Source organism: Budorcas taxicolor, chromosome 5 (genome assembly GCF_023091745.1).
Source record: "Budorcas taxicolor isolate Tak-1 chromosome 5, Takin1.1, whole genome shotgun sequence".
NCBI lineage: Eukaryota > Metazoa > Chordata > Mammalia > Artiodactyla > Bovidae > Budorcas > Budorcas taxicolor.
The window spans coordinates 56,048,142-56,069,758 of NC_068914.1; the positions used below are offsets into that span (position 1 = coordinate 56,048,142).

Below are 21,617 nucleotides of genomic sequence, written 5' to 3' on the forward strand. Positions count from 1 at the left end.
CCCTTTTGAAAATAAAGTAACGGACCTTGCTCACTGAAGCTTGGTCATCCCGTGTCTTTCTTTCTTTCTTTTTTTTTTTCTTTCTTTCTCTCTCTTACTCTCTTTTTCAGGCTGATCCCTTGGAGCATAGAGGCTCTCTTCGTTCATGTATCTGCCTGGGTTTCTAAGAACTGGACGGGAAGGTGTTCTGCGTCTTCACTCCCTTTGGAGACCGGAAGGGCACCTGCGGCCTCCATGAACAGAGCAAGCTCCTTGTCTTGGGGCTTTATTGGCTTTCTGTGTAAACCAAGGAATATCAGCCTCTTTTTCTCTTCTATTTTCTTATCTACAACATTCTTTCTTTATCTCTCTCTAAATCATTCGCCAACACCATTTCTCCTTCGGGTTCCCCTGGATCCTGCAGGGGCTGGACCCTGGCAATCATCATGCCTCTTTAACCATTTTTCTACATTCCACATATACACCTTAGTATATGATACCTGAACTCTATTTAATGCACTGTTGTATCCTAAATGGGAGGGAAATCCAAAATGAAGGGGATATATGTATATGTATGGCTGATTCATTTTGCTGTCTAGTAGAAGCTAACACAACATTGTGAAGCAACTATCCTGCAATAAAAATGAATTAATAAAAAATAAATAACTCACTGTAAAACAAATAAATAAATGCAGATCCCATTTTAATGAATCTGCATTTTAAAATATTCTTTCAGTAGGTTTTATTATTTTAATATTAATATAAAATTAACAAAATTAATATTTTAATATTCTAACAGGGGTGACTGTTATACACCCCTTTTGTTTGAGGACCAATGCATATGAAATCTTCAGGTGCAGAGGATTTCTTTCCTGTCTATTACTGTATGGCAGCCAGAGGCAGCAGCCCAGTGAAAGATCACTGAAGGCTGCGACAGTAAGTCTCAGGAAATGACCTAAGCGATCATGTATTTTGGGGGTGGCCAACTACAGCCTTCAGGCTGCCTATTTTTGTCAGGCTCTCAAGCTAAAAATGGTTTTCACATATTTGAATGGCTACAAAATATCAAAAGAAGGATAATACTTTGTGATACATAAAAATTAAAAGAAATTAAATTTCTACTGTCCATAAATACATTTTTATTGGAACAGGGCCAAGCATATTTATTTACATAATTGTCTGATTGCTTTTTCTCTGTAATGATAAAGAAGTTGTGATAAAGAGCTTCCAGCCCACAGAACCTAAAATATTTACGAGCTGGTCCTTAAAGAGAAGTCTGCTAATCCTTGGTGTAGCGGCTCATGTCCATCTCTTTCTTTAAAAACTATTCAAGTGGACTTAGGGAACATCAGAATTATAACTCTACTTCCTGATTTTTAGACTTATGCTTTCTATTCACTTTCACACATTATTTCTAATTTCATTTAAATCAGTAGAAACACAGGATAAATTATCCCTGAAAAGGAATTATTTGATGAAGTAGAGTTTTTTCCCCACATACCGTTTGCTAAACTTGTGTCTAAATAGGAATATTTTAGATGACATTGGTTAACATTACAAATGTAAGAACTGAGAGAATGTATAAAAAAAACTAAAAATAAGTGTGGATTATATTTGCAATGCTTTCTAGTCATAGCTCTGTGTAATTTGCTTTATAGAATCTTTCTGTACCTAAACTTAATTTTAGATTTATAAATTTCTAGCATAAGCTCTGGAGAAGGCAATGGCACCCCACTCCAGTACTCTTGCCTGGAAAATCCCATGGACAGAGGAGCCTGGTGGGCTGCAGTCCATGGGGTCGCCAAGAGTCGGACACGACTGAGCAACTTCACTTTCACTTTTCACTTTCATGCACTGGAGAAGGAAATGGCAACCCAGTCCAGTGTTCTTGCCTGGAGAATCCCAGGGACGGGGGAGCCTGGTGGGCTGCCGTCTATGGGGTCGCAAAGAGTCGGACACGACTGAAGCGACTTAGCAGCAGCAGCAGCAACATAAGCTCTTTGAGAGCAGGCAGTTAGTTACTTCTTTCTTAGTCACTGGTATGTCCTCAAGACCCAAAACAGTACTTGATAGCTGTCCAGTAGATTCTGCAGAGCACTTATTAAGATCATGAAATATAAAGCAGAATTCTGGTTCTACCACTTTCTCACAGTATGACCTTATTTACCTTCTCTGTGACTTTCTCCTTTTCTATAAAGTGATAATATTTGTAAAAGCCACACAGTTTTTTAATTGGGAGACTGAGTCAAACCTATGTCTGTCTGCTATAGTGTTTCTCTACTCTATCCCTACTCTAGTTCTCAAATCAGAATTAAACTGTATAATTTTTAAGTGCAGATAGTCAGGCTTCATGCTAACCATGAATCAGAATTTCTGGATGTGCTTGTATTTTTCAAAAGCTCTACAGGTGAAGCTGGTGTTCAGTTGATTGAGAACCAGTGCCCTAGGGTGGACAACCTTTCTATTCTTCCTTTGTATGAGAGGCTTCTCTGTGTTAGAAAGAATATTTTTTAAAAGATATCAGTAGGTTTCTCTTTTTCTAATATTGAAATATTAACTTATTTTCCTCACCTAGTCACTTTGTTCTTGATACAACAGAGATATCAGCAAGGGTGCAAACCCATCCAATTCCTTGGATAGAAAATAGCTATTCCTTTGGGAGTAAGTGGGAATTAATCACTACCTTGCAAAAAGTTTTAAAAGGTAAGGATGTGAAGAAATGAATAGACTCAAAGAAAGAACAGTTGCTCAAACATTTACTCACAGTGTATTTCAGGTGAGTTACTTTAAAATTGTGACACCACATTGTGACTTATAAAGTGATGAGGCATTAGCCGGATCTCAATAAATTCTCACTGTTAATAGCAGCAATTATCTCATAATGTGGAGTTCCATAAAGGTGAGGAGGGTAACTGAAATTTCCTGGAAGTGCATTAAAACGCAGCACTCAAGTGCTTGACCCAGTCTACTGCCCCCAAATAATAGGCTCCCCTAAAATAATTCTGACACTATAACTGTATTGCAATTTTATCTTAAGAAAATTATATTTTCTTTCTCCCACTCCTTTTCAGGCTTTTCTCCCTCCCTCTCTTTCTCTCTCTCTCTGTCCCTCTCAGTTTCTTGTTAATTGGTTTTATAAAACTTTCTTAACACATATTCTGATTTTACTTACAGGTTTTTTTCTCCCTCCTTATCTCCCAATCTCAGTATTTTCTGAGTAGAAAATAACATATTGGTTTTATGAGTATGTTATTAAATAAGGAGATATAATCAACACTAATCATTCATTAAAAATCTTCAGTTAGGAGAGACAGTTAAGATGATATCTAGCTGTGTAGTGAAGAATTTGGCTCTGCCTGAAGAGAGATCAGGCCTCTGCCTATAGCTTTTGAAGGTAGTCTGCATTAAACTTGATAGGAATGTTTTCAATTACAGATGATCATAGGATGGGGTTGGTCACAATTAATAGTCTTATTTCAGTACTGATAATGTCAGAAAGACCAACCATATGATTTAGAAGGGCTTGTGTCTTTACCTGAAGGCTGAGATCAACCACATGGACAATCAAACTATCAGTTATGTTTATGTAATAAGTAAAATAAAACTCAATAAAAACTCTGGAGAGTCAAAGCTTGAGTGAACTTCCCAGCTTGGGAGAATTATCTCACATCAGTTCTAGGAGGGTAATGTATCCTGGGCACAATGGAAATTTAGCATTTGAAACCCTCCCAGACTCGGCCCTATAGATTTCTTTCCTTGGTTAATTTTGAGCTGTATCATTTCCCTGTAATAAGCCATAATGGTAAATGTAATAGCATCCAGTGAGTTCTGTGAGTCTTCCTAGTGAACCCCATAAACTTGGAGTTGGTGTCAAAAGTGAGGCCAGTCTTATGAATGACTGTGTCCCTGGACTTTGAAGTTTGGCTAGATGTTGGTAATGGTGTTAACAGATTGAAGACTTATGTGCCCCGCCCTCCCAAATCCATATCTTGAATCCAAACCCCCAATGTGATGGTTATAGGAGGTGAAGCCTCTGGGACATGATTAAGCCATGAGGGTGGAGTCCACATTAGTGAGATTTAGTGCCCTTATGAAGGAGACTCTAGAGGTCTCTCTCATTCATTCCACCAGAGTAGGCACCATCAGTGAACCAGGAAGCAAATTCTTATCAGACACCAAATTTACCAGGCCTTGATGTCTGATTAGGTAGTATCGAGAACTGTGAGAAATAAACAGTTGTCTAAGCCACCCAGTCTATAGTAGTTTGTTTTAGCACCCCTAAAGGCTAAGAGTCAGCTACAACTTAGTGACTAAACCACCACCAGCAAAGGCTATGACAAACAAATAGTATACGGCAAATATAAGTTGATTACACTTTTTGCAATGTTTTCTGCTACCAAGGTTTTAAAAAGTAAAATTGTGAGCAGTCAAATGAATAATTACACACACATTGACACACACACACAAAGAAGATTAAAGAAATCCATGCAAACTTTCTGTCCATATATTTCCTTTTAGTATCACCATAGCTCACCTCTTTGGAACTTCCAAATTTCTCAACATTTGAGGTCCATTGTCTTTCCCTGCCAAAGTGAAATGGGAATAGAGAAGAGCAACAGAAATCCTCTGATTTTGTTTAGCAAAAGTAAGGTCTCAAATTTTCTACACTGAAAATTTAGGGACCAATACAACGTTCTCAAATTCAAATTCAAATTCAAAGTAATGCTCAAAATTCTCCAAGCTAGGCTTCAATAGTACAAGAACCAAGGACTTCCAGATGTTCAAGCTGGATTTAGAAAAGGCAGAGGAACCAAAGATCAAATTGCCAACATCTGTTGGATCATCAAAAAGCAAGAGAGTTCCAGAAAAACATCTGCTTGATTGACTATGCTAAAGTCTTTGACTTTGTGGATCACAAAAAATTGTGGAAAATTCTTAAAGAGATGGAATATCAGACCACCTTACCTGTCTCCTGAGAAATTAAGAAGCAACAGTTAGAACTGGACATGGAACAATGGACTGGTTCCAAACTGGGAAATGAATACGTCAAGGTGTATATTGTCAATCTATTTAACTTATATGCACAAAACATCATAAGAAATGCTAGGCTAGATGAAGCATAAGCTGGAGTCAAGATTGCTGGGAGAAGTAACAATAACCTCAGATATGCAGACAACACCACCATTATGGCAGAAAGCTAAAAGGAATAAAGAAGCCTCTAGGTGAAGGTGAAAGAGGAAAGTGAAAAACCTGGCTTAAAACTCAACATTCAAAAAAATGAAGATCATGACATCTGGTCCCATCACTTCATGGCAAATAGATGGGGAAACAATGGAAACAATGACAGACTTTATTTTCTTGGGCTCCAAAATCACTGCCAATGCTGACTGCAGCCATGAAATTAGAAGACACTTGCTCCTTGGAAAAAAAGCTATGACCAACCCAGACAGCACAGTAAAAAGCAGAGATACTACTTTGCCAACAAAAGTCCATCTAGTCAAAGACATGGTTTTTCTAGTAGTCATGTATGGATGTGAGAGATGGACCGTAAAGAAGGCTGAGTGCTGAAGAATTGATGGTTTTGAACTGTGGTGTTGGGGAAGACTCTTGAGAGTCTCTTGGACTGCAAGGAGATCAAACCAATCCATCCTAAAGGAAATCAGTCCTGAATATTCATTAGAGGGACTGAGGCTGAGGCTGAAGCTCCAATACTTTGGCCACCTGATAGAAAGAGCCAACTTACTGGAAAAAGACCCTGATGGTGGGAAAGACTGAAGGTAAGAGAAGAAGGGGAAGACAGAAGATGAGATGGCTGGATGGCATCACTGTCTCAACGGACATGAGTTTGAGCAAGTGCTGGGAAATGGTCAAGGACAGGGAAGCCTGGCCAGCTTCAGTCCAGATCAGTTCAGTTCAGTTGCTCAGTCATGTCTGACTCTGTGACCCCATGAAGCACAGCACACCAGGCCTCCCTGTCCATCGCCAACTCCCAGAATTCACCTAGACAGCTGCAGTCCAAGGGGCTACAAAGAATTGGACACAACTGAGTGACTGAAGACAACCATGATGCTCTCATGCTGTTTCCTTCAGGATTCCAGGTAGAGTTATACTGTAGTTTACACCAAGGGAAAACATTTAGATGCAAGGGCCAAAATCTGGTAATTAAATTTATCCAAATAATTACAAATAGCATCTAGATGTTTTAATGTGCTTTTTTCTATACAGCAAAATGTTTAATTTCAACACAATATAAGGCAGTTCAAATGCACGTTAATTTAACTAATTGATTTGTTTGTGTATGTGTGTTCAGTTGCTGAACATTAAACATTGTGTCTGACTCTTTGTGATCCCATGGACCACAGTCCTCTGAGCTCCTCTGTGGTTGTTATTTTCCAGGCAAGAATACTGGAATGGGTTGCCAATTCCTACTTCTGGCAATCATCTGGACCCATTGATCAAACCCGCGTCTCTTGCATCTCCTGCATTGATAGGCAGATTCTTTACCACTGCGTGACCCAGGAAAGCCCAATTGATTTAATGCATGTCATTAATTAATGCCTGTTGCATCTTTCTGTCAATATAATGAAGCCACAATCCTTGAAGAAATCCATAGAAACACAACAAATATAAAGATGTCATGATGAATTTAAATAACTACTAATAAGTAAACTGTTGATTTAGAAACAGTTTTCATATTTAAAGAAATTTTGTTATTAAGAGAAAGGCCAGGTAGTCTTGTGGCTACTGTTTAACACTAAAATCTGAAGTCTTCTGACATCCTGGCTTTGGATCCCTGCTGAGTAGTGACAACATGCTAAACAATTCACTGATTTCCTTGAAGTTTCAGTTTCAAAATGCAAGAAATAACTACACTTTCTCATAGGTTATAATGATTAACTGAAAAATATGTCTGTGTGTGTGTGTGTCTAATGAGGGGTAGGTACAGTGCCTAGCATAATGCCAGGCACACAATAATCTCCCTCAGATTTGCAGGTGCTATTATTTTTACAAACTGCATAAATGAGTGAATTGAAAGGTCATATATAACATTCATGTAGTGCTGCAGAATCATCTTATGAATGAATATATTTTTTGTTTCTTTAATAAAAGGGGATTTTGTCCTGAGTTTAAATAAAGCACTGCTATTATATCATCAAGTTTGCACTGTCAACAGTAGAGAGTTTTCATCTATTTAACTAATTAGCTGATATTCACTTTTTAAACCTAATAAAAGTAATACAACTTAAGTACTTCAAGTTTACAAAGTGTTTCCTTGTATACTATTTTATCTAAATATCATGACTCCCTTGAAAGATAGACTAGCCCCAAATTTATTAATATTCCATTTCACAGATGAAAAAGCTGAGGTGCAGAGGTTAAATAAATTACCATGGGTTATAGAATCCATAAGTGATAGACACAGGAGTCAACTGAAACTGAAATCTTTTGACTTGAATTTAATGTTCTTTTTAAATTTTTACTTTATACCTTGTCTCTTACTAAATTCAGTACTACACTTAAAAAGGATAAGTAATCTTGCTCAACTTTTTAGCTTTAGAGTTAATAAGAATATGCTAATAAACACATGGGTAAAGTAGTATCCATCAATTATGATGTTCATGACCAAGATATTAATATTAATATCAAGCATGATTTTGCTAACAGAAAAAAATAATTCATGATCTCCATATGCAAAGATAAAACAATGAAATCTGCTATCAGAAGAAAAACAAACTTTCTATTTTCATCAAAGAAAAGATTCTAACCAAAACAGAGACTTTTAACAGACTTGAAGACAGACTTCAAACGTCTCATAAACAACAGGAGACAATTTTAAACTATATTTTAAACAATTGCTTCACACTGGTCTTGAAAATAGTAAAAATAGCGGAAGTAGCAAATAGCAGTTTCTTTAGCTCTCTTCTCACTGCTGAGATTTAACATACATTGTTGTAAGAGGTCTTGATTCCTTTCTATTTGGGAAATATTCTTTGTACTGGAACAGTACAATTATCAACAACAAAGAAGACATTTTCTATTGATGATAATAAGTTGGGTAATTCACAGTCTCTACACTTATGTTCATAATGCAGTATTATCACAAAGGAACATCTAGAGGTGTCATAGGGAATTGTAAGCCTTTGTAAACAACTATAGGTTTGACAATGCTGAAACTTCGAGTTGATCAATATCAAGCAAAAAAGGACATCCTTCACTATGATTAAACGCTACCATTAAATAAAATCAATTAACAATTACACAATTTTCTAACTCCAAATGATACAGCTCCAACAGGAAGAGTAGGTTCCCAGTAAGTGGCTTTATGGAAACTCGTAACAGTTTGCAGGAAATCTAAAAAGACCATGTCAGAGGATTTTTCATTACCTTCAAGGGATCTAAGTTTGCAGCTGCAAGGATGGTATTATCTTATGCAAACACTGTTGTCTTTTAAAAGGTTTTGCTGATGAACCTATTTGCGGAGAAGCAATGGAGACACAGACGTGGAGAACAGACTTTTGGACATGGGTGGCTGGGGGTGGGCAAGGAGAGGGTGGGATGTATGGAGAGAGTAACATGGAAAATATGTAAAATAGACAGTCAATGGGAATTTGCTGTATGGCTCGGGGAACTCAAACCAGGGCTCCTAACAACCTAGAGGGGTGGGATGGGGAGGGAGGCGGGAGGAAGGTTCAAGTGGGAGGGAACATGGGTAAACCTATGGCTGATTCATGTTGATGGTAGAAACAAACACAGTACTGTAATGCGATTATCCTTCAATTTGGGGAGAATGGCATTGAAACATGTATAATATCACATATGAAATGAATCGCCAGTCCAGGTTCGATGCATGATACTGGATGCTTGGGGCTGGATGACCCAGAGGGATGGTATGGGGAGGGAGGAAGAAGGGGGGTTCAGGATGGGGAACATGTGTATACCTGTGGCAGATTCATGTTGATGTATGGCAAAACCAACACAAAATTGTAAAGTAATTAACCTCCAATTAAAATAAATAAAATTATATTTAAAAAAAAGAAAATGAATATTTCCATACAAATCTTGAAATTATTTGTTCTAGTTCTGTGAAAAATATGGCTGGTAGCTTGATAGGGATTGCATTGAATTTGTAAATTGCTTTGGGTAGTATACTCATTTTCACTATACTGATTCTTCCGATCCATGAACATGGTATATTTCTCCATCTATTAGTGTCCTCTTTGATTTCTTTCATCAGTGTTTTATAGTTTTCTATATATAGGTCTTTAGTTTCTTTGGGTAGATATATTCCTAAGTATTTTATTCTTTTCGTTGCAATGGTGAATGGAATTGTTTCCTTAATTTCTTTTTCTACTTTCTCATTATTAGTGTATAGGAATGCAAGGGATTTCTGTGTGTTGATTTTATATCCTGCAACTTTACTATATTCATTGATGAGCTCTAGTAATTTTCTGGTGGAGTCTTTAGGGTTTTCCATGTAGAGGATCATGTCATCTGCAAACAGTGAGAGTTTTACTTCTTCTTTTCCAATTTGGATTCCTTTTATTTCTTTTTCTGCTCTGATTGCTGTGGCCAAAACTTCCAGAACTATGTTGAATAGTAGCGGTGAAAGTGGACACCCTTGTCTTGTTCCTGACTTTAGGGGAAATGCTTTCAATTTTTCACCATTGAGGATAATGTTTGCTGTGGGTTTGTCATATATAGCTTTTATTATGTTGAGGTATGTTCCTTCTCTTCCTGCTTTCTGGAGAGTTTTTATCATAAATGGATGTTGAATTTTGCCAAAGGCCTTCTCTGCATCTATTGAGATAATCATATGGTTTTTATTTTTCAATTTGTTAATGTGGTGAATTACATTGATTGATTTGCAGATATTGAAGAATCCTTGCATCCCTGGGATAAAGCCCACTTGGTCATGGTGTATGATCTTTTTAATGTGTTGTTGGATTCTGATTGCTAGAATTTTGTTGAGGATTTTTGCATCTATGTTCATCAGTGATATTGGCCTGTAGTTTTCTTTTTTTGTGACATCTTTGTCAGGTTTTGGTATTAGGGTGATGGTGGCCTCATAGAACTGGAGGAATCAACTTGCCTGACTTCAGGCTCTACTACAAAGCCACAGTCATCAAAACAGTATGGTACTGGCACAAAGACAGACATATAGATCAATGGAACAAAATAGAAAGCCCAGAGATAAATCCACACACATATGGACACCTTATCTTTGACAAAGGAGGCAAGAATATACAATGGAGTAAAGACAATCTCTTTAACAAGTGGTGCTGGGAAAACTGGTCAACCACTTGTAAAAGAATGAAACTAGATCACTTTCTAACACCGCACACAAAATAAACTCAAAATGGATTAAAGATCTAAATGTAAGACCAGAAACTATAAAACTCCTAGAGGAGAACATAGGCAAAACACTCTCAGACATAAATCACAGCAGGATCCTCTATGATCCACCTCCCAGAATTCTGGAAATAAAAGCAAAAATAAACAAATGGGATCTAATTAAAATTAAAAGCTTCTGCACAACAAAGGAAAATATAAGCAAGGTGAAAAGACAGCCTTCTGAATGGGAGAAAATAATAGCAAATGAAGCAACTGACAAACAACTAATCCCAAAAATATACAAGCAACTTATGCAGCTCAATTCCAGAAAAATAAACCACCCAATCAAAAAATGGGCCGAAGAACTAAACAGACATTTCTCCAAAGAAGACATACGGATGGCTAACAAACACATGAAAAGATGCTCAACATCACTCATTATCAGAGAAATGCAAATCAAAACCACAATGAGGTACCACTTCACACCAGTCAGAATGTCTGCGATCCAAAAGTCTACAAGCAATAAATGCTGGAGAGGGTGTGGAGAAAAGGGAACCCTACTACACTGTTGGTGGGAATGCAAACTAGTACAGCCACTATGGAGAACAGTGTGGAGATTCCTTAAAAAACTGGAAATAGAACTGCCTTATGACCCAGCAATCCCACTGCTGGGCATACACACCGAGGAAACCAGAATTGAAAGAGACACATGTACCCCAATGTTCATCGCAGCACTGTTTATAATAGCCAGGACATGGAAACAACCTAGATGTCCATCAGCAGATGAATGGATAAGAAAGCTGTGGTACATATACACAATGGAGTATTACTCAGCTGTTAAAAAGAATTCATTTGAATCAGTTCTGATGAGATGGATGAAACTGGAGCCGATTATACAGAGTGAAGTAAGCCAGAAAGAAAAACACCAATACAGTATACTAACACATATATATGGAATTTAGAAAGATGGCAATGATGACCCTGTATGCGAGACAGGAAAAAAGACACAGCTGTGTATAACGGACTTTTGGACTCAGAGGGAGAGGGAGAGGGTGGGGTGATTTGGGAGAATGGCATTCTATCATGTATACTATCATGTAAGAATTGAATCGTCAGTCTATGTCTGACGCAGGATACAGCATGCTTGGGGCTGGTGCATGGGGATGACCCAGAGAGATGTTATGGGGAGGGAGGTGGGAGGGGGGTTCATGTTTGGGAACACATGTAAAAATTAAAGATTTTAAAATTAAAAAAATTAAAAACTATTAAAAAAATAAAAAAAGAAAATGAATAAATAAAATCCAAATAAAAATCTAGGAAAAAAAAAAGCTGAACCATGATGACTCAAATGCTAATAAAACATGAAACTTACATTAGACTTTTATTGGACTGAGAATTCAAGTTGATCAAGGAACTTACTGATATTGAAAAGTTTCATTTACTAATGATGAAAATAAACCAATCAGTTGAATTAGGATATGTTGTGTACGTAAACATGTAGGAAATCAGAAAGCTGTTTTAAGATTAATCATTTTGATAAAGGCAGTGAGAGACATAAAATATTAAATCTGCTTTTATCTCATAGAACTGGGAAAGAGACAGAATGAAATGAACCAAAATATTGAGTAATTGGCAAAAGGTCTATCAAAATAAATAATTACCAATTTTAGGATTATGAAATAATTTAACTCAAGAACTTTTTCAGTGGTGTCCTTTTCTATATCTGGAGATTTCCACTAACAGAAATGGCAGGTTTAATTTAAAGAGACAAATTACTTGGTCATTTCATTAATTCTGCAAATAAGTGATCCTACAAATTTCAATAAGTATTGCTATCAGCTCCCACAAGGCAAATGTTTCTAATAAGCACTGCTCAACCACTTTTCCACTTTCCCCCTGGTTCTTCTGGTTTATCTTTAACAAATTTCTTTCTAATTATTTAAATATTGAGTTGCTCATGAATTTCAGAAGCTTCCTGAATTTTACTCCTATCAAGTTTTAGGGCAATATTTTACCTCTGAAGCAAAGTCACCTGAGACAACTTTAGTTTCATATTTGTATCTCTTTCTTTCAAATTATGATGAATAACAGAACAGAACTTCATAAATTTAGATAAGGAAATACCATGATGAATCCATGTTGTTTCAGTTCATAAGTGCTATGGAAACTGGCTTTATTTAATTTTCCAGGATAATTTAATGAGAGCTTCCTCTGAGTCTATCATCCCACCCCAAATTGTCCTTGCTTAGTCTTATTGATGGAGAAGGCAATGGTAAACCAGTGCTCTTGCCTGGCAAATCCCATGGACAGAGGAGCCTCGGAGGCTGCAGTCCATGGGGTCGCTAAGAGTCGGGCACGACTGAGCAACTTCACTTTCACTTTTCACTTTCATGCATTGGAGAAGGAAATGGCAACCCAGTCCAGTGTTCTTGCCTGGAGAATCCCAGGGATGGGGGAGCCTGGTGGGCTGCTGTCTATGGGGTCGCACAGAGTTGGACACGACTGAAGCGACTTAGCAGCAGCAGCAGCAGCAGCAGCAGTCTTATTGACTCTTTGCCATATTCTACATTATGGTACTCTCAACCTTTTTAAACTCACAAAAGTAACTCTTTTTCCATCTCTCTTAGCAGATAATCCATTTCCTTGGGATGACCCTCTGATAAAATTCCTATGTCTTCTTTCCTCTCCAGATCAAAATCTTCATTCACATCTCTACTACACATTCCATTTTCCTTCCCCACAATTCTCAAAGGAAGGAGTTCTACTACATTCCATTGATCTCCAAATCACTCTTATCCTCTTCCCTGTTGTCCATCAATAATCCCTGCTTTCTCCTTTTTTTTGTAGTGGCTGTAAGCTTCCTCAACAGGCTGTCCCTGAATATTGCCTACTTATTTAGCTTTCACCCTCCTCTCTCCTTCATTGCCAAATTTCTCAGATGAGTATTCCTCACTGTCTCCCATTTTTAGACTTCTAATTTACTCAAATTCTTTTCATCACAGCTATTCCATTATAGTGCCATTATAGTTTCCTTCCATTATAGTTTACTATAATATCTTTGCCAACATTTTCAGAGACTTTCTAATTGCAAACCTAATAACCTCATATTAGACATGATCTCACAGTTTTCTATGAAACATTTCATGCTGCTGACACATCCAGTCTCCACTTAAAACTCTTGTCTCTCTCTCCCTCTTTCTATCATTTTTTTTTTTTTTTTTGCTTCAAGGACTCTTGACTACTTTTTGGTGTAGGTTTCACCTTTGTCTGTACCTATTGACCTTTTCCACATCCATGGATTCAATACAGTACTGGTTCTTAACTCAAAAGACTGTAGTGATGATTAAAAGTGCAATGTACTTAAAACAATGGCCATATTCCATGGTTCCATAAACTCCTCAAATGTGAATTTGTTGTCTCTAGCACCTCTCATCATCTTGATCCAGTATTCTGAATGTGAATGATACCTGGTTTGCCCATAAAGTTCTTTAATTTTTCCTTAGGAAATAAGACTTTAGGAATAAGGCTGGTTGTAGATGAAGTAACATGAAATGCTAATTTCCTTAAGATAATTCTTATTGAAAGTTGATAGATTCGGTGGCTGGAATAAAATGAAAAAAAAAAACAGAATAAAAGCAACATAAAAATAGAGTCTACAACTAAATGTGCTAGTTCTTTTTAGATATAATACAATCATGTAGAAAAGCTTTTAAAATAAGTACAGCTGTGTACTCAGTGAAATTAGTCTGTCAATTGAACTTTTACTGTAGCTTCTGAATAATCAATTTTGTCTGGCTTAATTAAATAATTAAAAAAGCACACAGGCTTCTGCTAAAAGAGAACACATTGTTAGAATGTAATCTATTTATTCCTCTGCACTTCCCTTTATTGTACTTTTTTTTTTTTGTAGTTTTCCAGTTTTAAGCAATAGCAAAAGTACTCTTCAAGAAATAAAGACTTGATTGCATTTTCTCTGTCTAAAGAATCTGGACTCACTTTTTTAGGACAATGGCCTGGAAGATGTATTCAATGGTAACAATACAGTCTGCCCTTAAAGGGCTATTCAAAGAGGCATAAAATAACAGCAAATTTTCATTATGTATATGTATTTATTTACAATGCTGTTTTGATTCTTTCATTTATTAGTATTTCCCATTAGTAAAAGAACTTAAGAAATGCCAGATTGTTCAAGTTCTCTGTTTAAGTTGGGTATTTTGCAACAGGAGTTCTCTTTCTTTCAAGAAGCAGTAGTGATTTTTATCTGAACTATAAACATAGTATATTGACTCAGACATATATTTTTTAGCTGTAACTCTTGTATGCTAGTCTGCAACATTAAAAATCTGATTATATTTCTTCCCTTTAAAAAAATTTGTTGCTGATTCACCGTTGTCTACAGGATGAAGCCAGGTTCTAGGCATCCCAGACTCAGGTCTGCCTTTCTCTGCAGCCTCATCCCCATCTCTAATACTGCCTGCTTCTTTTTTCTTCCTCCAGCTTCATCTGACAAGCTCTTTGTAGTCACCCTCAAAATTCTAGGTAAGTATTTTTCCCTAGGAATATTTAAAAATTTTTTTCCAGCTTTATGGATATATAACTGATGAAAAACATTTATAAGTTTAAGGCATACAATGTGAATATTTGATATATGTGTATATTATGAAAGATTACCACAATAAGGTTAACTAACTGGAGTGGGTAGCCTTTCCCTTCTTCAGGAGATCTTCCCAGCCCAGGGACTGAATCCAGGTCTCCCGCATTGCAGGCAGATTCTTTACCAGCTGAGCCACAAGGGAATCCCAGGAACACTGGAGTGGGTAGCCTATCCCTTCTGTGAATCTTCTGGATCCAGGAATTGAACCAGGGTCTCCTGCATTGCAGGCAGATTCTTTATCAACTAAGTTATCAGGGAAGCCCTAACTAACATATCTAATACTTCACGTGTGTGCGTGTGTGTGTGCATGTGTGTGCTGAGAACATTTATGACCTACTCTTAGTAAATTTCAGGTATACTGCATGAGTTTGAGCAAGCTCCAGGAGTGGTGATGGACAGGGAAGCCTGGAGTGCTGCAGTCCATGGGTCATAAGGAGTTGGACATGACTGAGTGACTGAACTGAACTGATAAGAGTATTGTGAACTATAGTCACCATTCTGTGTATCAGATCTCCTAATCTTAATCATAGTATACCAGAAAGTTTATATTCTTTGACAAACATCTCCCCATTTTCCCCAAACTCTAGCCTTTAGCAACACCAATCTAGTCTTTCTGTGTGTTTGACATTTTTAGAATCTGTATATAAATGAGATCTCATAGTAGTTGTCTTTCTTTGTCTAACTTATTTAACTTAGCATGATGCCCTCAAAGTTCATGATTATCCATGTTGTTGTAAATGGCAGGATATCTCTAGGAAGTTTTTTGTAATACCATCTGCTTTTCCTCATTCACGTCCATACCGGTAATTACTGCTAAAGCTTGTGGTTTCATTTTCACTTTAGTATTATTGTATTATAATTAGTTTTTATTGTGATAAATAGTATATAAAATCTGCCATTTAAAACATTTTAAGTGTACAGCTAAGTGGCAATAAGTAGATTTACATTGTTATATAATCATTACCACCATTCAACTTCAAAAATTTTCTTATTTTCATGAACTGAGATTCTGGACCTCTTAAATAGTAATTTTTCATTATAGTTAGCTTTTACCGTGTAATTTTCCATAACAGATTTGAAAAAATCACATTTCATTATGTCAGCTAGCCATATCAGATTGTCAACTTTTCAGCTCTGCTCCATCTTAACCCCACAGTTTATAAAAGAGAAAAAGAACACATTTTCAGTGGATTTCACTTTACCAACACAAAAACCAAAACCAAAACCAAAAATAAAACACTACAAAACAAATACAAAACTACACCTCAGTGTTTTTTAATTTCATAAAGAGTAAATTCCACATTCTGAGCATGACATTCAGGGTTTTCTAGAATCTGAGTCCTACTATCCTCTCTTTCCTCCTCTTCCACACTTTTTCATACCTAGATTCTTACCAATACAATATCATCCATTATTTCCGAAACAGGCAATTTCAGGTTTCCTTAATCATACTGTTTGCTCAGCTTAAAATGTTTCCCCACAGTTTGGAAGCCAAATCATAGTTTTCCTTCATGGGTGAAATTTTCTCTGATAATTTGGTTCAAAACAAATACCCTTCATCTCTCTGCTTTTTTGTACTGTGTTTGAGTCTCTATTTTATATTTATTTAGCTTTGTACTAAGTTACATTTTACTAATATGCTTATATGTTTGTCTTCATCACTGGAGGACAAATTATATAAACATTTTGTTGTCATTGCTTAGTCACTAAGTCATGTCCAACTCTTTGAGACCTAATGGACTGTAGCCTGCCAAGCTCCTCTGTCCATGGAATTTCCCAGGCAAGAATCCTGGAGTGGGTTGCCATTTCCTTCTCCAGGAGATCTTCCCAATCCAGAGATTAAACCTGAGTCTCCTGCACTGGCAGGCTGATTCTTTACCACTGAGCCACCAGGCAAGTCCATATAAACATTTGCATAATGCTTATTTATCATTTCAGTTTTTCTATTTCTACCATCAGAGACTCACAGAATTTTCTGTACATAGTAGTTGCTCAATAATTATATTTTGAAAAGACAAGCATCCTTATTTTATACACATGATCAATATAGTGCTGTTTATTGAGCATGATGAAAGTTGTTCCAACTACATAATTAAGGAAATACCCAAGGAACAATGTGAAAACACCGAATAGAGGGAATTCTATACAATGTAAGCTGACAAGTATATATTAATCACAAAGTTGATATCACTGTACTAAGTGAAGAAAGCACAAATAAGCAAGACATAGCTCACTTTCTCAGGGAACTAACAACCTAGACTTAGACAGGTATATAATAAACTCTAATACTTGTTTAACAATCAAAACAAATGCTGAAGCAATGAGATTAAGCAATTTAAACTAAGAAGCATTGATTATTGGATAGAAATCATAAAAGATTTCATTAGAAAGGTGATGTCTGAACTTGAGTTTAAATGGGGAAGTACGATTTCAATGGGTGAATTGGGGTTGTGGACACATTCCAAGAGAGACATTAACGTAAGTAAGATTTAGAGTCAGGAAAAATGCTGGCTGCTTTCAAAAACAATGAATACTATAATTTAACAAGATGTTAGAATGACTCAGAGAAATAGGGCTAATAAGAGGTATTAGCCCTAGTAGTAGTGATCATTATTCATGATTATTAACATTCATAAATATGTAAATTTTTGAAAAAGCAAGAGAGTTCCAGAAAAAACATATATTTCTGCTTCATTGACTTTGCCAAAGCCTTTGACTGTGTGGATCACCACAAACTGTGGAAAATTCTTCAAGAGATGGGAATACCAGACCACCTGACCTGCCTCTTGAGAAATCTGTATGCAGGTCAGGAAGCAACAGTTAGAACTGGACATGGAACAACAGACTGGTTCCAAATAGGAAAAGGGGTACGTCAAGGCTGTATATTATCACCCTGCTTATTTAATTTATATGCAGAGTACATCACGAGAAAAGCCGGGCTGGAAGAAGCACAAGCTGGAATCAAGATTGCCAGGAGAAATATCAATAACCTCAGATATGGAGATGACATCACCCTTATGGCAGAAAGACGAAGAGCTAAAGAGTCTCTTGATAAAAGTGAAAGAGGAGAGTGAAAAAGTTGGCTTAAAGCTCCAGATTCAGAAAACTAAGATCATGGCATCTGGTCCCATCACTTCATGGCAAATATGGGGAAACAGTGGAAACAGTGTCAGACTTTATTTTTTGGGGCTCTAAAATCACTGCAGATGGTGATTGCAGCCATAAAATTAAAAGACGCTTACTCCTTGGAAGAAAAGTTACGACCAAACTAGACAGTATATTAAAAAGCAGAGACATTACTTCGCCAACAAAGTCCATCCAGTCAAAGCTATGGTTTTTTTCTAGTAGTCATGTATGGCTGTGAGAGTTGGACTATAAAGAATGTTGAGTGCCAAAGAATTGATGCTTTTGAATTGCAGTGTTGAAGAAGATCCCTGAGAGTCCCTTGGACTGCAAGGAGATCCCACTAGCCCATCCTAAAGGAAATCAGTCCTGAATATTCATTGGAAGGACTGATGTTGAAGGTGAAACTCCAATACTTTGGCCACCTGATGTGAAGAACTGACTCATTTGAAGAGACCCTGATGCTGGGAAAGATTGAGGGTGGGAGGAGAAGGGGATGACAGAGGATGAGATGGTTGGGTGGTATCACTGACTCAATGGACTTGAGTTTGAATAAACTCCAGGAGTTGGTGATGGACAGGGAGGCCTGGCATGCTGCAGTCCATGGGGTCACAAAGAGTCGGACACAACTGAGCCACTGAACTGAACTGAATTGAATATGTAAGTTATATCATTATGTTAGTAGTATATTAATATGGCATAGATTACATTATATATCAGAAAATATGATAATAATCAGTATGAATGGAGCTTTGCTTAGTAGATTTAACCTTGAAGAATTATACAGCAGAAACCCTACTGTAATATCCCAGTTGAGAATAAGGAAGATCTGAATTATGGTGGTTTTGATGTATATGGAAAAAAGAGAACAAATGAATGTAGGATAGAGTGTGGATAAGGTTGAATGCATGCATCAAAACCCCATGAATGCATAGAGCTAAGATAAATTCAAAGACAATCACACTTTTAAGTAAGAGAGAATAGTGGTACATTAGGAGAAATAATCTCTCTGGGTTCACTTGTAAAATAACACTAGTAAGCCTGGCATGCCGCTGTCTATGGAGTCACAAAGAGTCAGACACGACCAAGTGAATGAACTGAACTGAACTGAACTTCCAGTATTATTCTGCTGATATATGTCTATGTAGCCTAAAGCCTAGAGATTTAAAGCACTCAATAAATATTAGCTATTGCTATTATTAACATACCAATTGAATAATCTAATATGGAAAATGGCATCTGACTCTAAAATGTTTATTATTTCATTTATTTATAAGTATAATGAAAAGTTATTAAAAAAAAGACTATAGAAATATATAGTACATGTTTGCAAACACCAAAGACAACTAATGGTAACAGTTTGGCTAGGTTTTTTTCTAGTCCTATAATAATGCATTATTTTCTTAATTAATTAGTTTTTTTAAATTGCATTGCTATTATTTGTAGTTGTGCAACATTGGGAGCATTCTGTGCAACTTCTTCCTTTTTCCATAATAGAATGCTTTGGAGCTTTCACAACAGAACATATAGTTATCTCATATTCTTTTTAATAAGACTGCTTATTTCACTTCATTAATGTGCCACAGAGAATCTAGGGGGCACTAGGGAAACCTAGGGAGGCCTGTCGGCACACATGGTAACTTTTTGTTAACTAGAAAAGTGGGTGCCTATAAATGTTTACAGGCCCTTTAGTGCATGTCTTCATTATTAAATCCTAAATGGTTTGTTTAATCCTTGATTAATGCTTGCTGGACACCTGTGGCAAAGAACAATCTATACAAACATTAGCAGAGCCCTTGAAGATGCCAAACCAGTTTTTAAAACCTTTAGTGGAGCTCAGAAAAGAGCATGAATGCTGAGTTATAGATTTGGTTTCTTTTTCACAGGAGTCATGGTTGAAGTCTTGGATGAAGGAGACATGGATGAAGTCTCCGAAGAATAGATTACATAAAGAAAAGTGTTAAAGGGTGCTAACTCCAAAATCATCTGTGAGAATGGGAAATGCATTATTTCTGAAGTTTAAATTGTTAAACCTAGAACAAACAGAAGCCTATAGAAGCTCATTTCATTAGCCTAGCTAATTAAAAAAAAAAACAAGGGAGTTTGTACCAGACAAGATTTTTACCATGGTTGTAAATATATACTTGTTTTTATGTGAAATGTAAATGTATTATTTTGTTAAGAATCTCGTGGTAAACCTATAATTAGGGACACTGACCTCTCACTTGCTTAAGTATTTAAAAGTAGGAAGATTTTGCTAAATTGTTTAGTAATAATAATACCTGTATTTACATTCCTGGAACAGACTTCTGAAAAAAGGTAGCCTGGTTGATAATTATAAATAATTATCAGAGAAAAGGAGAGACACAGAGAGAGATGGGGCTATTTTAGTGGCCTGTATACATTTAATGTGAGATCCATCTATCTATCTATCACTCATCTATATCTTATCCAATGACTCAAGTTCATTGGTAGACAAACAACCAAGGAAATAAAATATTCTAAAGGAAAAACAACCCTGTAAATCTCATGGATGATTATAAAATACTTTCTTAACATCATGAATGAGAGCAAAAGAGTGGATTCAGCGATGCCACTAAACATGGGCACAATGCTTCATTTGTAACAGTTTCCTAATTTAACAGATATTTGATGTGTGTTCCAGTTTTGGAGCTGTGTTTTACTTCTTAAAAGGACTGGCATTCTGACTGCAGTCTTTCTAAATCCCCATCTCAGTAGCTCTCATATCACTAGCTCTTGATAATTTTCCTTTCTCTTAGTGACAGATCTGAATCACCAGAAATCAGAAAACATAACTCTGGCAACTAGTTTGAACAGGCCTTGTTCAGTGGCATATACAGAATGTAATCTATTTTTTGTGACAGTTTTAATAAATGTGATGTGAAACACAAGGGATATAATGTTATCGATATTGCACCTCGAAAGAGGAGAAAGTTTGGTATGTTACCTCCTGATTAGCAGCAGCTAGTTCTTCTTCCAGTGCAGAGACTCTTTCTAAAGAAACCCTCAGTCGCTCCCTTACCTAGAAGAAAAACCAAAATATGTGCAGTAATGTACATCCCAGACATATTGAACTGTGCTGAATCCATTAATATTACCAGAGACAGTTACATTTGGCAAGCTATTAAACTATTTATATCCTTTAGTGCTCAGGAATACTATGGCTATATTGTCACTTTACAATATGACTGTATCAAGGGTTTTTTTCTTGTAAGCAAGTCCTTCTAGTGTTTCGGTTAAGATCAACTCCTCTTGTACTGAATTCTGATACATAGTAAGTGGAGGCAAAGTTCAAAAGTTTATTATGAATTCATCTGAAAAACAGTCACTGATTAAGCATAAGATACAGGCAAAAAACTTTTACTGCTTTAAAAAATAAGTTTTTTTCCATTGATGTTTAGTACAAACTAATTTGTCTAAAAGCAAAGGATTCTTAGAACCTGAAAATTATTGCCCATTGCTCACAAAATTAATTTTGTATTAGTTAGAGGTCTACATTGTTATTGAG

At 36.5% G+C, this 21,617-nt stretch overlaps 1 protein-coding gene across 1 annotated transcript in view; it reads right to left on the reverse strand.

Moving 5' to 3' along the window:
- The window catches only part of PPFIA2 (PTPRF interacting protein alpha 2), a 509,230-nt gene that overhangs the window by 168,529 nt on the left and 319,084 nt on the right, over positions 1–21,617 (reverse strand). The window contains exon 6 of the mRNA XM_052641133.1: positions 21,057–21,131. Coding sequence (XP_052497093.1) covers positions 21,057–21,131 — 75 coding nt within the window. The remainder of the gene's footprint in view (positions 1–21,056; positions 21,132–21,617) is intronic.